Raw genomic sequence first — 17765 nt, forward strand, 5'->3', positions numbered from 1 at the left:
ATTTCCTGTCCATTTTTAATGTAGGTACACAATATAATTTTAATCTATTTTTGAACCTAGTTTTGTTAGCTATAATGACCGTGTTTTGACACATTACTTTCTGAAAAATGACTCAAAATGTTTTGCTTTAATATCAAGGTAAAAACATGATTTATTCAGTTTTAAGTAAATCCTTCAACTGCATTTCCTGAGAAGTGCTTGATGTTTTTCTGGGTGCTACAAATCCTAATTCACTACTAATGCTACTAAACCTAATTTACTACAATCCTAATTTACTACTACACTAAACCGCTACTACAAAGGACTGATTCCTAGAGAGCCACACCGATTGCAGTAACGAAGTAATAACACGAGGAGGCAGTAATATTTTTAATACGTGTTGACGTCAGCTGCAGTACAGCGTGCGACCGTGTGACAGCAGGAATGTAAACACTACTTTCCTCATTCATATACTGCGGATTGGTTTGCAGGTACGTGTCAGATATTTCCGTATTCATCTTGCATTTTGTCTATGAACGCGGAAACCTGCAATACTCTGCTTTTAATGCGGACATTGGTTTACTTTAAATACATCTGGTGGTTCTGTATATACTAGCATGTACAAGTGCTAAGTTAGCGTGCTAGAACTTGTGAAGCTAGCAGAGTAAACCGGAGTTTATCCGGTTTCTCTTGCGTACTGAGATAACAAATACATGCCAAACGAGCATTCGCCAGCTTGGCTGAAATTCTGCATATAATCGTGATACATCAACCGACAGTAAACTGAAGCTAAAGTCTTAAGTAAACTTTTGATTTTCCCGGATAGGGAAGAAGAAGTGACGCTAATAATAAACTCAGTATTGGTTTATATTAAGAACAAATATTTAATAGACAGTTTGAAATATTCTTTATTGTAACAGTTTTGAAACGGAATGGCTGCAGACAGACTGGCGACTTTCCCTTTCTTTCCTCCGTGCTGATGAAAATCAGGCATGCATTTATTTGGTATCAATAGCATATCGATCTTAAATTCCTGCTTAGATCTGTCTGGGAGAATCTCATGTTGCTGCAGCCAACATGGCATCAACTTCCAGCTTTGCTCCTCCAAAACTGGCAGACTTTATCCTCACAGAGCGGCTGGGCAGTGGGACATATGCCACAGTTTACAAAGCCTACAGAAAGGTGAGTTAAATTGTGATATTTAAGTAAATGTGAATGTTATTAGTCATTATTTTATGTGCTACGCTTTCTACATTTATAGTTTTGGCAGATTGCTGATCTTGGGGATTCAGGTATACATTAACACAATGCTACAATCTTTGCAGGAGTGTGAATCCCAGCAAATTCACCCTTAGCTCAGACCTTACAATGCTCTGAGAAATTGCAAAAATCCCAAGAGCTACATCTCAAACTTTTTAGGCCTCAGTTAGCATGTTAAATGTTAAAGTTCATGATGGTAAAGTTAGAAAAAGACTGAGCACATATGGCTTGTTGAGAAGGGCTGCCAGGACAAAGCCTCTTGTCTCTAAAAACAACAGCTTATGTTTGCAAGGTTGCATCTAAGCAAAGACTTCTAATTAGAGTGCTGGAATTGAAATGCTTTGGCGGGACCTTAAGAGAGCTATGCATAAACTGCAAACTTGACTGAACTGAAGCAACATTGTAAAGAAGAATTGGCAAAAACTCCTCTACAATGATGTGAGAGACTGATAAAGTCATGCAGAAAATAATAACTTCAAGTCATTGCTGTTGAAGATGGTTCTACAAGCTACTGAATCCTGTGAAACTTTCTTTTTCACAAGTGCAGTCACTGCTAATAGCCATATTCCAGCATTAAAGTCTAGTTTTGTTAAAAGTGAAAGTGATGTTGTGATGCTGCAGGGGAACAGTCGGGAGGTGGTTGCAGTAAAAGTAGTTGGGAAGAAGACTCTTAACAAGGCTTCTACAGAAAATCTGCTCACAGAGATTGAAATCCTTAAGACTGTACGTCATCCTCATATAGTACAGCTGAAAGACTTCCAGGTAAGCTAATGCATGTCTTTCAGTATAGCTGGTTCTTATGTCCTAATATTCATCCATCCATCCGTCTGTCTGTCCTTTCATTATACACCCTGGACGCCCCCCCCCCCCCCCCCCCCCCCCATACTATAAATATTATATTAAGGAAACAAAATCTGAAATAAAACTAGCAGCCCTGATCTTGCTTTCACTCTTTTGCTGGGTGTCTGAATGCCTCTTTTTCATCAGTGGGATGCTGAGAATATTTACCTGATCCTTGAATGGTGTTCTGGTGGAGACCTCTCCCGCTTCATTCGCAGTCGCAGGATTTTACCTGAGAGTGTGGCTCGGCGCTTCCTGCAGCAGATAGGTGGGTGATTGCCATTTAAAACAATATTGTTGTTCTTTCACATGAACTTTTTTAAATGAGAGATTTGTTTGTAAGAAATCAGCGTGAGAACAGGTTTTTTTTTTTTTCATGCCTGTTTTAGGAAGTCTGGGGTTTAAACCTAGTTTGAAAGCTTTTTTTTAGCCGTGCATACTTGTTTGTGGAAGAAAATTGCATTAACATTCTGTGCTGAGCTTAGTGTTGTGTAATTGTACATCTGTCCACACAAACAGCTTGTGCCCTCCAGTTTCTTCATGAGCGGAATATTTCACACCTGGACTTGAAACCCCAGAATATTCTGCTCAGCGGCTCTATCCTCAAACTAGCAGGTGAGCGCATGCACTCAGGGAAACAGCAAGTAAACAGCTAACACCAGGGGAGCTGAGTAGTTAACGCTATTGCATTATCTTTCCAGTGTCATAAATTTAACTTTTTTTGGTGTACCGCCCATATTTCTGTGCTCATCTTATATTAATGTTTTTTTTTTTTCCAAAGAGAGTTTAAACTGTATCTATCTTGTGCATTTTTGAACTATAAACTTGACCATTGGAAGATAATTCATAGACAATTTAGGGGGATTTTATCCACAATGCCTCCCACACTGTAAACATATCATTTACCTCCTTATTTGCCCTCAGATTTTGGTTTTGCACAATACATGTCACCATGGGACGAGCAGAGTGTCCTGAGAGGTTCTCCTCTCTACATGGCTCCTGAGATGGTGTGTCGACGGCAGTATGACCCCAGGGTGGATCTCTGGTCTGTAGGAGTCATTCTCTATGGCAAGTACTGTGTATTCACATTTTTATTTCTTGTGAATGTGGAATACCGTCAACGTGAAAGAAGCTCAGCATCATTTGTCAGTTGTGATGCATCTTTGTTAGACATCCAAGCAACTAATCTGCTTTTGAATATACAGAATCTGGTGTAATCTGTCCTTTGTCATGTAGTGTGTCAAATAATAATTCATAACATCTTGACACCGCTGCTTTTCCAACAATAAAAGGCTAATCAGCTGACTGAACCTGCAGGCTTGAAGGAGCTCGCTCAGTAGGTTAAAGGCAGAATTGAACTATTAATCATGAAGTGGCAGGGTGGTGAAGGGTCCTTTATGGATTTTTTTGTAGTGTTGTAATTGTGCAATTTTTTTGTAATAACACATAATAGTACCATATACTGTGGGTGTGAAAATGTACAACACAAAATGGAAGGACATTTTTTCATGCTGCACTTTTTAAATAGAAGCAATTTGAAGTTTGTTTGTTCAGAATTTCTCTAACATTCAAGATGTCTTTGTTCTGTATGGTATGAAGCTATATAGCTACACAAGAGTTAATTAAGCTTGATCAGTTAGATCAATGTAACTATTTGTTTTTAATTAATAAGTACTCAATAATTACTGTGTAATACTGCTGAATGGTCTACTGAACATTGTTTTTGTGCACACAGAGGCATTGTTTGGCAGAGCACCATTTGCATCAAAGTCCTATGCTGAATTAGAGGAGAAGATCCGGAGTAGCCAACCAATTGAAGTAAGTTATGAGCAATCAATTAGTTTTTTTTTTTTTAGTAAATGAAAATTTCGAATCCCACTGGGACCCGTGCTGTAGTTTGGTATGAGCATTTGTACAAATTACCTTTTTTTTGTGCCTATTATAGATACAGAAAACCTGCACAATACTTTAGTTTCTTATGTTTAGGGAAAATTGCTAGAGATCCACATGCAAAAGCATAACTTTAACTATTCCATTTTGTTATATTTGCACAGTATCACCAGAGCATGTTGGGGTTGAATACGTTTTCCAGATACATCATCACATCTTCTTGGGATTAAAAAACTTAATAGGTGTCTTTTGTAGAAAGCAGTGCAGCTGCCATCAAGCTTTTTCTGACTTTGTGTATTTTTCTCCCGTTTTCAGTAGTAGACCACTAGATGGCAAACTGTCCCACTCAAGAGGAACTAAGAATGGAAGCACTTTGCTGAAACATGACTGGTCCTCTTAAATTACCCATACAACATTCAAGACAGTGGTTCTTAAACTTATTCTGGCTTTCCTCCCGTAAGAAGCTGAAAACGGTTCATGGCATTTTAAATTATGAGCAGTAACAAAGGATTCAAGCTGAATTTGAGTGAAATACTGTAAGCATCAGCACAGTAGCATAAGTAAACTTATGCTTGTTTATTTTCCCTTCATAAATGTTATTCATTCTTAGTTTCACTCCATACTGTTCTCCCACTCATCAGTCCTGCTGTGCAGTGGCTCTGTGGTCTACCCCACAGTTTGACAAACACTGATTTAAGGCCGGAGTCCGTGACACAAATGGAAAAATGTTTATGTTTCTAGGTATAAAACAGAATATATTCAGGTAATATAACACAACTGACTAACAGGCATCTGTTATTCTGCTGTGTAGGAGAGATGCTTGTAACTTACATGAGATTAAAATTCTATTTAAATACAGCATACAAGAGCTTGTGATCTCTTAGAATGAAAAAAATAATTATTTGATTAAATGGTTATGTAACTAAGAGCTGTAATTGTTGCTGCATCCACAAACCACATTAGACTAACCATTAGCACAATTACCGAGGCTGCATGTGCTTTTTTTTCCCTACCCCCCTTTATTTAATGGAGACAAGGATGGGGGGGAAGAAGGGCAGGGTGATATGTAGCAAATGTCCCAGGACAGAAATGAAACCAGTCTTCTGTACAGCCTTTGTACATGATGGGCTACTGGGGTGTCCCAGATACATGCACTTTAATGTTGGAGGACTTTCAAAACACTTGGATTCTTGCTTAGACTTAATGGGTTGAATTAGCACATGGTCCATTATCCAGGGATTCACAAGGAGAGTTTAAAGGCCATCTTTTGACAGAAAGTAGTGATGTGAGACCAGAGGGTCTGTGGCAACAATGTGCTGTCCTTTTTCCTTGTATCGCTCTGTGGATTGGGTGCAACATAATAAGGTTGTGTTTTGTATCAGCTCCCTCCCGGGGCCAGGGTGTCCAAGGGCTGCAGAGACCTTCTGTTGCGGCTGCTGGAGAGAAATCCAGATGCCCGGATCACCTTTGCAGAGTTCTTCACCCACCCTTTTGTGGATTTGGAGCACATGCCAAGCGCAGAAAGTATAGTGAAAGCGGTAAGAGAGCAAACATTTTCTATGTGGCTGACTTTTATACATGTTTTAGTAGGTTTACGAACATGATTTCCCAATTTGTCGATAATCAATGAACAATTGTGGACATTTCTAATCATTGTTGCCGCTTTATATTTCCTCTTTTCAGAAAGAGCTGGTCCTACAGGCTGTTCAGAAGGACCAGGAGGGGGAGAGGTCCGCGGCACTCTCTCTTTACTGCAGTGCTCTTGAGCACTTTGTCCCTGCTATTTACTGTAAGAGCAACAACCACCCTCATATCCTGTCTGTGGCTTAAGTCCCTCTACGATGCACCACCTTTGTTCAAGCACTATAAACTCAATAAATGAAAAACCAATACATCTCTCAATTTTGCCCTCCCTAGATGAAACAGACCAACAACGTAAAGATGCCCTCAGGCAAAAGGTAGGCCTGAAAACAGTCCTCGCATTCACATTTGGATTACCCTCCATTTTCAGTTTGTCTATTTTCTATAATCCAGTGGCTCTCACTTGTAATGAATTCTTCTTTACGAATACCATATGGTGTGTATAGAGAGCATGGGAACCATATGTTGTGGTTGATATAATTAAGTTAAGTCAATGTAAGAGGCCTTCCCGCAGGTCAGGCAGTACGTGTCCAGAGCCGAGGAGCTCAAAGCCCTGGTAGCTTCGGACAACAGACTGAGCTTCGAGCAGGCCCGGACCTCCAGGGACGTCCTCCGAGGTAAAAAGAACACAGCTCAGGGCAGAGGCAGGGGCACCATATGGCTCCTAAGTTAGATGGAGTTACACCCTGTTAGATTTTGTTTTATATAGGCACTATTCATGTTAATATCTTGTCATTACACCGCACATTATTACTGAGTGCACTCACCGGTTTTTGCAGACTTCACTGAAGCAACATGTAGTTGAATTTTTGTGAGGTGCATGTCGGGCTACAGCGTTCACTTAATGCTGTACTATGAATCAAACTTTAGCCTCGTCGGCTGCACGCTGTGTATCATTTTTCTTTTAGCTTTGATCAGATAATGGGGTGTTTAAAAAAAAAAAGTGTTATTTTGGGATTGTAAAAGTGTTTGAAACTCTTGTCTGTAAAAAAAAAAAGCAAACCTGCAAAGAAGATGAACTTTAATGAGTATTAGAAGGAAAAATGTATTTCCTTTTTTTCTCTGTCCTGTATATAATAAACCATTATGTCCACAATACTGTTGCCGCAAGATACTGCAAGATTATATGCCAGTTTCAGAGTGCTACATATGTTTCAGTAGAATGAGTCTTGCTGTGTGTCCGTCTAAACCCAGCAGCAATGCAAAGTAGAGTTTTCTGTTTTCCTTCTTCTGCAGAAATGTCTCAAGACCAGCCACGACTGCTAGCTGCTTTGGAGATGGCCTCTGCTGCTGCTGCTAAGGTTAGATGGGTTTACTCCTGGGTGATGCCACGATGCTGTAGAGTTATACACAAAGACAAAGTGAAGCAGAGGTAATATGACGGAGAATAAGACCTAACTGAAAGAGTACTAACCAAACCCTCCTCATAAGCTGCTTTCCAAACCACATCTTTTAAGCTCATTGGTGAACCAAAAACACATTTTTTTTTTCCAGCTTTGCTTGTGGTTAGATGCACACATTTTTTTTACTGTATATTTTGTGTAGCTGCAAGAAAGAAATAAATTGTGCTGTACTAACAGACTAGTAGTGTTAGTTTTGAGTTAGTTCAATAATGAAGCAGTAGGATAACCTAGGCATCTTCTGTGATCTGATTTAAAGAATTTATGCCTCACTTTAACTTTCCTGTATAGGAGGAGAGTGGATCAGATGACCTTGAGGCTCTGGATATGTACCAGCAGTGCTTAGGAGAACTACTGCTGGCACTAGCAGGTAGATAAATGCATTTCTTTCATTAATCAGCTTTTTATAGATGTTGGCTGCTGAGTGACTCCACTGCTTTTTAAAGTATCTTTAAGCCAAAGTATCTTTAAGCAAAGGGAATGTTAAAATGTCACCAAAGACAATGAAACCATCTTAGTCCCTTACTTTATACTTTCTTTGCATACCAAAACTGTAGCAGCTTTGTGTGTGATTTTGCAAATATTTGTTATTAGAGAGAGAGAAAAATAAGAGACTTTGAAGAAAAATAATTTTAAAAGGCAGCCAGGCCCTTAGTTATGTAAAGGGAGGGAATAATGAGTAAGCTAGGACTCAGCAGAGCTCAGGAAATTCAGTTAGAGTTGAGGGTACAGCCAGGTCAAGAAATAGCTGAAGAAAGAAAACAGTCCTCAAGGGAAAGACTTGGGAGAGTGAGTAAAGATACAGAGCAATTTAACTGGAATCAGAAAAGGCTCTGCACATGACAAAGGGACTTCAAGAGAGATGGAGACAAAGAAAGAGTGACTTATGAAGAGTGAAATATAATAGAAAAGAATAAAGACAAGAGACCGTGAAGCCACAGACTTGGAGAGAGATGGGGACACTTAATATGACTGACAAACAGACTAACAGAAGAGACTCCAGTGACTCTCTCTGTGGCCTGGCGTCCATTAGGCTGGGTTCATGAGCTCATCTGGAAGATCAGCCCAATGGAAGAGGTGGAACAGAGTGATCCAGATGTGGCTTTGAACTGGGATGAGACCCGTGCCAGCACCCTGTGTGTGGTATGAGAGCCTTGTCATCTGCTTCCCATTCAGACAGAATACTTCACTTATTTGTGTTTACACACTGGAAACAAACAAAAACCATTATCTCTCTAATAGACGAGAGCTCATTCAGATACTGCTTTTGAAAGTTAATCTGGTCAATGCAAAAACAATGTTACTTTTTCACATGCACATGCAATGGATGTTTGTTTCTAAAGCTGGCTAAAGAATCTTTTTTTTTTACAAAAACACAAGTCTAGAATTACACTGATAGCTTTTTGTTAGATTTGTTATATGTAATACTGGTTTAACTGGTTGGTGAATGCCATCCCAACCAGCTTTTCTCTCCAGTGTCAGGGAGCCTTGTTGTGGCAGAGCTGATGCCACAAGGAGTAAACTCGGGAGAAAACATTGGTTCTTTGAGTGGCTAAGAGCTCTTTGCCGCACAGCTTCCCAACATGCCTCACCACCACAGACCCCTCTTCTTACTCCTCATCTCTCTCCATTTTCTGTGAGTCTTCCTTTTAGGATTGCAGACTGAAAACACCGGCCTACATTAGAACCATTTCCATCTTGAACCCCGCTAGTGAAATCCAGTCTTGTAGTTGACCTCTCCCTGAACAAACAAAGTGATTAGGTATTGGACTCCTTTCCTGCCTTCCTCTCCCCATAATTCTTAAATGTTTTTTCTTTTTCCCCTTTTGGCGAGCCAGCCGAGCCCCAGGGCCGCAGGAGAGAGCTGCTCCACAGCGAGGTGAGTGGATGAGAAAGAGATTCTGGTTGAGTGCTCACACTAGGAATGACTATTTCCTGCCTCCAACAAGCCCTCAGCTAATCACCTTCCACAGTGTACACTCCATCACATGACCTGTGCACATTTTTTTTCCAGTCATTAAATGTGCTTTTTTTGGGGTAAAGACCAAATAATATAATTCATCATCTGTAGTTCCTGTCACCTACACATAGATCACTGTCCACTTAGATAATTGGATATCTTATCTTACCAGTGGATCACATGATCACTTGTACAAAGAGTCACACATAGTGACAAACAGAGAATTATCAGCTCTATAAAGCTTTATAATGTCATTTAACTCATTATTTTGGTTTTAAAAATGAAAAACTAGTCAGTGCTGCTTTGGTTGAAATAAACTGCTAGTTTCAAAAATAACTCTACAACCCACCGTCCAAAGGAGTTTTATCCAGAACCAAAGAAAAATCAGCATTTGCATAATTAATTATGGTAACTTCTTGTTACACTGAAGATCCTCTGATTATTTAGACTTACCTGAACAATCACGTAAGTGAAAACCCTGAAATGTAAATGTTGCTTGTTATGAACTAGATGTGTCATTCATAAAAGATGGCAAAAAGCACATCAACCATTGGTTTCTATGCTCTATGCTGCATTTTGAAGGCTCAACTTTAGCATTTTGGCTGCCACATCTGACTATATTTGAATGACAGGGAAGAGTGCATTGTTAGCAACTAACGGTAGCAAGAGTTTTTAGCAAACTGCAAAAGTGCAACACACAGACACAGATACCAGCTAATTAGTGCTAATTAACACACAATTAACACACAGTATGTGCTTCAAAGCAAGTCATATCATTTGTTGAACTATTTGTGTGATGACAAATCTGTCTATAAAATGGTCATATCCTAACTTTAAGCCTTAAAAACATCCGAATAGTTTTAAAAAAAAAGTCAGCTCTGGAGACCACAACTGTTATTTTTCTCATACCAGGCTGTAAACATCTTTCTGCTGTGCAGTTGGGAATTTTAACACGGGAGTCTGTGGAATATTGACTCACTTCTCAAGCTGCCCTTAAGTGGCTGCTTCAGGTACTGCAGTTCTTGGCATATTTGCTTCATTTTTGAGCCCTGGGGGTTGGTGTCAAAGCTACATCTCGCTAACAAGTTTTCCATGTGGATTTACAGCTTCTGTTGCAAATTAGTAATGTCAAGTTTAAACTCACTCAGCTAAAGATTTTAATTTTCTGTCATTAACATTTATAGCGCTTAAAGATAAAGATGCAATAAAATGAACAGATAATGATGATTTGAATTAAAAAAAAAAAAAAAGATTTGGGGATGTGATGAATCCAAAAAAGTCAAGGTGTTCAACATCCATTTATTTCTAGTCTTGCACTTTCAAGAACCTGGGGGGACTATATACATGCTTTTCAACAGCATCCTCAACATGGCTGAACAAACCCTAGATTCTGATTGTGTAAGATTGCTTGCTGTAACTTTTAGCAGTCAGGAACCTGGATGCTTGTATTGACAGAGAGTTGTGTATCTCTGTTATTAACGCTCCAGGGTATTTTGTTTTTCTGAGGATTGTTAATCCAGAAACTGATCCAACACAAGACAGTCATATTTCACCAGCAAAGCCCAAAAAGGGGGGCTGGGGGGATTGAATGGGCCTTGTAGACCTCCCTATTTGAAGTTTTATGGGTGCTTGTCTTAAGTAAATTCAGCTGTGGCTGTAATAATCTAATGCAGCATTAGGGAGGCGGGTTTGGGGTATTAGATTAAAAACATGTGTGTATGTGAGAACCCGAAAGAGCCAACACATGCTGCCGTGGCTTGCCTCCATGTGCGTTCATATCTACTGTTGAGCACACTTTGGTTTCTCAAAGCTGTAATTCAATATTATGGCTTCTCAGTTGTGAGTCATAGCTTGGATCTAGCCAGTGTACGTTGACATAGTGTCATTATGGCTGTGCATACATGGGATCGCTTTGTCTTGTATACTTTGTCAGTAATAAAAATTCTGCAAGTTATCAGCATGCCCCATATACTTTGCTCAGCCGTGTAGATTTGTTCCACATTTATTGTATTTGGTGATTAAAGGGATTGTGATTAAAGTTCTGTGGCTACATACGGTTGGGGTCAAAGCCGGATACTAAAAACCTGTGGTCAGAATGATTATTTGGCTCCAGAGATTGGTGTTTTAAAGGGACGTTATGGACGTCATCAATTTAGGTCTCTCGTCATTATGACCCTCAGATGTTACTTCAGTAAGATCCAAGAGCGCTGGCTTTAAATTGTGACAAAGTGGGGGTACAACTAGGTATTAGGTGCAGCCAAGAACCCTCATGATCACCACAGGACTGATTACCACAGTAAAGAGCACCCTCAAGCCTTGTGATGACAGCAATTACTGCTTGCACATGCGTGCCATATGAAATGTTTTCAAAAAATAGAAATAGTAAGATGCAGGCATGATCAGTTTGATCTGATTTAATTCAGGTTTTGTCCAGAATTTATTGGATTGTTTGCTGCACAAATATGCTACAGTGTACAGTAAATAAGAAATAAAATACATAATATCTAACAAAAAATAATGAACCCTCTGTATACTTAAAGGCACTGAAGTCATAATAAAATCAAGTAATAAGAGTAAAAGGTCATACTAGGAGCTGTCTGAGAATTACTCATGTTAGTTACAGTTGCATAACATTTGTTAGTTATTAGGTAGTACTAAGCACAGTTAACCACAAACTACAGCTGAGGCTGACTTCTGTTTTACAGCCATCTGATGCTAAAATGGCCTTTAGGGTGGTGGCTAGATACTGTAAAAACTAACCAGGGTCCACCAGGCTTCATTGCAAAGCATCCACCCTCCAGAAGACTTTTCATTTAAGATCACTAGAGGAACCATGAATGTCTATACATTTTTTTAATAATCCATCCAACAGTGGATGAGTTATTTTAACTAACCAACTTCTTGCTTCTATATTAGGTTAGGTAACCCTAACCCACAGGCTTCGCTAAAGTCAAGAGTAGAAAACATATTTAAAATGAAACACAAGAGGTTGTGTTATAACTGTGTAGCTGCTACCACATTTACTGAAATTGTATCTTTTTCATCAGATTCAAAGCCTGATGAGCAGAGCTGAATACCTCAAAAAGCATATTAAGGTAAGCATGCATTCCAAGTGAAGGAGAAGACCTGAGACTGTGTGAGAAGAGATTAAGGCCAAGGACCTGCAGATACATAATCCACAATCCATGTGTGTGTCTGTGTGTTCATTTTTCAGATGCAGGAGACTCAGAGGGATGTTTCTCTGGAGCGAGAATCTCTCGCAGATTCCATCAGAACTTGTGAGTCTCCTGTTGTGAGCTTGTTCCCAATTTCTAACCTTGTAGCCATTCTGATAAGTAGCTACAGTGTATGTAGTGTTAGTAAGGGAATGTGGTGGGAGTTACTTTAGGTGAGGAACAGACACCTTAAGTTGCAGTGAAATATTCTTTTACTGAAGGATTTTCCACTAGTAAAATATGAGCCATTTTCTTGCTGTTCTGGCCACCCTGCCGGGCTACCTGACTCTTTCATTTTCTTTCTGAGCAGCCCTGGCTTCCTGTAAATCCTGTGAAAGTGGGACATGGACAAAGAAAAAAAATGACAGTGTAACACACAAACACCAGAAATAACAACAGACAAAAACACTTTCTATTGCAACCCATGTGACCCGAGGAAGAGGCTGTCATGTCAAACATGACCACGATACCGAGCAGTCTATCACTAATGCAAAGTTAATTTTTAATATCTTCAAATTTCTTTAGCGGTAACGTTTGCACACAAAACCAAATTCCCAGTATTTTCAGAAATTTCAGCTCCTACATGGATGGTAAATACTCAAAGTGGAGACAATATCCTGTTCTCAGCTCGAAATTCCTGAGAAGTTATGAATTAAAAAAAAAAAAAAAAAACAGGAATGGGGGAAGGGAACTGACGACTCCAGAGGCCGTTCAAGTTTCATGAAGAATGTGGCTTCTTATGCTGCTGGTGTTATTTTAATAAAAACACACCACAGTCAGCCTGGCTGGCACTAATCCAACAGCAGCTGTAGTAGAGAGAGTCACAGCAACACCCAAGTCTGTCTGCTCACCTTAGACTACACCAACATAAGCAGCAAACTTTTGCTGAGAACTCTATTTCGCTGAAAATGTACATGTCAGACTGTTAGCAGTGTCTTGGTAGTCTGTGTACAATCCTTCCTCTTATAAGCCTGAAGCACTGAAGACTTTAAATTGACATCGTATGGATGATCAGTGGAAGGGCCTGCAGGGGGTAGACACAAAGTTCTAGGCAGGTATATATCTGATAAGTCTGTTCACATAAAGGTTCATTTATGGAAAAATATCAAGCTGTTCTGTTTAGTTTATGTAGCAGCAAACAGTTAAAGAGGACTCGCTTCTGCTAGACGCAGAATTTAACTATGATGACTGATGACTGTATGATGACTTAGTGGCTGATTTTTATCTGTCGTGTTACATCAGCACTGTACTGGCTATGTTCAAAGAAGGGTTGCTTTAGACCTGTAACACTACCAAAAAAAAAAAAGACTTATTAGTTTTTATGATAAAGTTTTTTGTACAGACTGCGTCTTTGTACAGAGATGCTCAGTTTATCCTATAATGCATCTCAGGTTGAAGGTCATATAATGATCCCATCTGTCATAAGGCAAGAGGCAGGGTACGCCCTGTACAGGTCGCCAGCCTGTCGCAGAGAGACAGACAACCATTCACACCTGTGGGCAAGTTAGAATCACCAATTAACCCCATGTCTTTGGACTGTGGGAGGAAACCAGAGTAAACCCACACAGACACGGGGAGAACATGCAAACTCCACACAGAAAGGAATCGAACCCAGACCTTCTTGCTGTGAGGCAACAGTGCTAACCACCACGCCACCATGCTGCTGATTTTAAATCATCATATTTTCAATGTTTGGTTCAGTTTTTTGTGTTTCCTGAAAAAAATGACTTTGTTTTTATGAGGGTGATGATATAGAGCTTGGTTCATTGCCAGTCTGTATCTCCAGTCTGCTGGAGAGTGGAAAGGAGGCACCAGACTAAAGCAGTTTTCACACATGCACTGCACTCTGTGAACTCTCCTAGATGTTACCCGACAGAGGTGCACGTGAGGACTCGAATGTCTGATGCAGTCGAATTGGACATTAGAGGGTCTTTAACCCACCAGTACTTTTGTTGAAGTTTCACAATTAAATCTAGCATTGATTCGGGTCGCTGCTTGATGTAGTGCCATCTCTCTGGTCTAACAGTGATTGCTAATTATGCAGTGGCTTAGACAGAACACCTGGGCTGCTTATGTGCACCTCTGTACAAAGAAAGAGAGACCTGTTTAACCTCGCAGGGAGTGACAGAAACCCTGCATTAAGCTAGTACTCATATTTGATTTTTCTAAATAATTTGTGAAGTAGAAGTAGACAGATTAAATAGTTTTTTCTTTTTTCATATAATAAATATGCAATGAAGCTTGAAATGTTCATTAAAAGTTGTTTCTTTAACAACGTTGAAGATGTTTAGTCTAACGCTGTGTTTTCCTTTAATCATCCACTTGAAATGGATAACACATAAAAGTTTCCAAATTATGTCTGGAAAATATTATTCATCTTTTTGGATGCCAGATGTGTTTACGGAATCCGTAGAGAATAATTACTTCAAATGTTGTAGGAAATGTGTTGTAATCTTGAAAAAGTGGAGCTTGACACATTTCTCTCTTCTCAGCCTGCTGTTTGCAGTAAACAGGACAGCCACCGTGGGAGGACTGCAGCTCCTCGGCTGTCTGTCGGTGTACAGGTTGGACACAGAGCCTTCACCTGACCAGGCTTCTGCTGCAGCTAAATCACACAAACTGAGTACACTGTCTGGGTGGGATATTGCATTTGCCAGCCAAATGTGGCCAGTGTTTTGGCTGATGCTGTAAAGTTTTTGTACCAAATTATTGGACAGGTAGTGAACTTATGTTTATTATTTTTCAGGGAAACAACAAAAAAAAAAGTTTGGCTGGTAAAAACTCTTGAATTTTGGATTTGCACACTGCCGAATGTGAAAGTTCCCTGTTCTTTGCACTGTTTTTGCCCTGCTTAGGCTGAATCCCCTCCTCCTGACACACCATTGATATGTAAATGCTGGACAGCTTGTATGACAATACAGCACTGTCATGGCAAAATGCAACTGACACTGTTGCATTTTGGCTGGGTGCAGAACATTTTAATGTATTTCAAGTACAACTAAACCTGTGAAAATAAAATGAAATCAGAGCTGTGACATGAAGTATGAAAAGCATTTTGAACTGTAGTATTAAATATTATATAGAGGCCTGTACAAACATGTACGTACTCCTCTAGACCCCCCCCCACTTTTCCCCACTGCCTTTACTGTGGGTGAACCACAGGCTTACCATGCTCTCTCCACTGACGGAGCCCTCTCCACCGCTATGAGGGGAAAACTGGAGAGGTGCGGCCTCTGCCTTATTTACACTAGACTTGCATTTTCTTAGGTTTGGCACTGGTTTTGTATTTGAGGGATACACTGGAGTTCAAGCAAACCCTTCATAACTGGGCCTCTGTGAAACAGTAAAAAACGTAATAGTTGGTGGCAACCTGATAATCCTCGCTGTTGTAGGTCTTTACCAACCATTTATATGTAATTTATTTGAATATTCCAAAAAGGAGCTTTAATACAGTTATAAATATTAAAATTTATTATACTGTATAAATCATTTCCTCGCTGCTGTATCATTTAATTTTTAGTCCTTTATACAAGTGTGATTTTGTCATGTATTTATTAAAGGACAAATTTATCAGAGAATAAAATCACAATCTCAAAAAATTGTGCAGTCTGTATCTTCTGCTGAAAATTTGTCAACGGCACAACATGAACGTTCATTTATCAAAATCTTTGGAAAGAGTTATTTGTCTTCATGTGAACGGAGCTGCTGGGTCCTTGCCACTGTCATCATCTGGAAGTGCACTTTGTAGAAACAGCTGGCTCGTGTCCATGAGGAGAGGAGAGAGGGAGGCAGGCAGAGGAAAACAGGATATCTGTTAATAATATGATTCATATAGAAGTCTGGATATTAGGGAGAATGAAACTGAAAATGTCCAGACCTAACATAAAATCCAGAAAAGAGTGAGGAGTTAATTTCATCTGTGTAATCTGTTTTGCCAAGCGTGATAGATCCAGCTCTTCTCACAGTGTTATGGCAGTTCCGTAGTTTTTATTCTTGGACTGTACTAGATTAGCTTTGCATGGCTTCCTGTTCAAAACAATCCTTATTTATTGTATACTTTTTGGTGCAGCCTGTCTGTTCATCCACTCTCTGAAACAAGCCCCTTCCTTTTCCCTTTATATACACTGTATTGCCAAAAGTATTGTCTCATCTGCCTTCGCACGCATGCACGAACTTGAGTGATATCCAATTCTAAATCCATAGGGTTTAATATGACGTTGGCTCACCCTTTACAGCCATAATAACTTCAACTCTTGTGGGAAGGTTTTCCACGGGGTTTAGGAGTGTTTATGGGAATTTTTGACCATTCTTATAGAAGCACATTTGTAAGGTCAGACACTGATGTTGGATGAGAAGGCCTGTCTCATGATCTCTGCTCTAATTCATCCCAAAGGTGTTCTATCGGGTTGAGGTCAGGACTCCGTGGAACCCAGTTAACTTCTTCCACTCCAAACTCGTTCATCGATGTCTTTATGGACATTTTTTCTTTTTGCAGGGGTGTGCAGTCATGTTGGAGCAGGAAGGGGCCATCCCCAAACTGATGCCACAAAGTTGGGAGCATGAAATTGTCCGAAATGTCTTGGTATGCTGAAGCATTAAGAGTTCCTTTCACTGAAAATGAGCCCAACTCCTGAAAAACCACACCATAATCCCCCCCTCCACCAAACTTTACACTTGACACAATGCAGTAAGACAAGTATTGTTCTCCTGGCAATCGCCAAACCCAGACTTGTTCATCAGATTGCCAGATGGTGTGATCCATCGCTCCAGAGAAGATGTCTCCACTGCTCTACAGTCCAGTGGTGGTGTGCTTTACACCACTGCATCTGACGCTTTGCATTGTGCTTGGTGATGTAAGGCTTGGATGCAGCGGCTTGACCATGGAAACCCATTCCATGAAGCTCTCTTCACCATGTTCTTGAGCTAATCCCAAGGCCACATGAAGTTTGGAGGTCTGTAGGTCTTTCAGTTAGCCAAGGTTAGACACTAAAACTCAAGATATTTTGGCTTCTGCAGTTTTGACTTTGATGATTATTTTTTTCTCTCTGTCGTGCTCACATTCTCCAACTTATTTCCAGTATTAAATCACCCATTTAAATACTGGCTCAAAACACAACCAGTCCTGCAAAAAGCAGAAAGATGTGTTTTGGTATCTTCTAAAAATGCAGCTGCAGTTGTTATAGGTTTACAAGTGGTCTTCAAAACCAGGACTCACAGTAATGTTTTTCTGCTGTCCCATTTAGTTAATAACAATCACCTGGCCATGCCAGGTGTAAATCGGTACCAGACTGTATGGTTAGAGCAGAAAGCAGCATGGCCCTGAAGCAACAGGATGAAGAACCATTGGGTGATGAGTTTGTGGCTGTGCTATGAAGGGGGCTCTAATTGGCTGCCGGTGCCCATGGTGTTGGCTCAGTTTCTTTGCTTTAATCATAGCATGAGCACGTTGCTGCCAGGAAAACTTTGAATGCAATTTTGACCCTTGTGCTTGCTTTGTTGTTTCTGGGAGTACTGCCAATTTATATTGACCTCTTAAAAAGTCTGCTGAATATCTTTACTGTAACGCAGCCCAGAATGGGA

At 40.0% G+C, this 17765-nt stretch overlaps 1 protein-coding gene across 1 annotated transcript; it reads left to right on the forward strand.

Moving 5' to 3' along the window:
- The first annotated feature begins 348 nt into the window (after window positions 1–348).
- ulk3 (unc-51 like kinase 3) lies at window positions 349–15746 on the forward strand. Its single transcript, XM_030723010.1, has 17 exons — window positions 349–470; window positions 1021–1161; window positions 1861–2001; window positions 2227–2347; window positions 2599–2694; window positions 3004–3147; window positions 3815–3897; window positions 5352–5507; window positions 5653–5758; window positions 5887–5927; window positions 6125–6227; window positions 6847–6911; window positions 7302–7380; window positions 8849–8889; window positions 12018–12065; window positions 12185–12248; window positions 14678–15746. The coding sequence occupies exons 2-17, from the start codon at window positions 1057–1059 to the stop codon at window positions 14692–14694; spliced, it is 1410 nt and encodes a 469-aa protein (XP_030578870.1). The 5' UTR covers window positions 349–470; window positions 1021–1056; the 3' UTR covers window positions 14695–15746.
- Window positions 15747–17765: the final 2019 nt, after the last annotated feature.

This window comes from Archocentrus centrarchus, chromosome 3 (genome assembly GCF_007364275.1).
Source record: "Archocentrus centrarchus isolate MPI-CPG fArcCen1 chromosome 3, fArcCen1, whole genome shotgun sequence".
Lineage (NCBI taxonomy): Eukaryota > Metazoa > Chordata > Actinopteri > Cichliformes > Cichlidae > Archocentrus > Archocentrus centrarchus.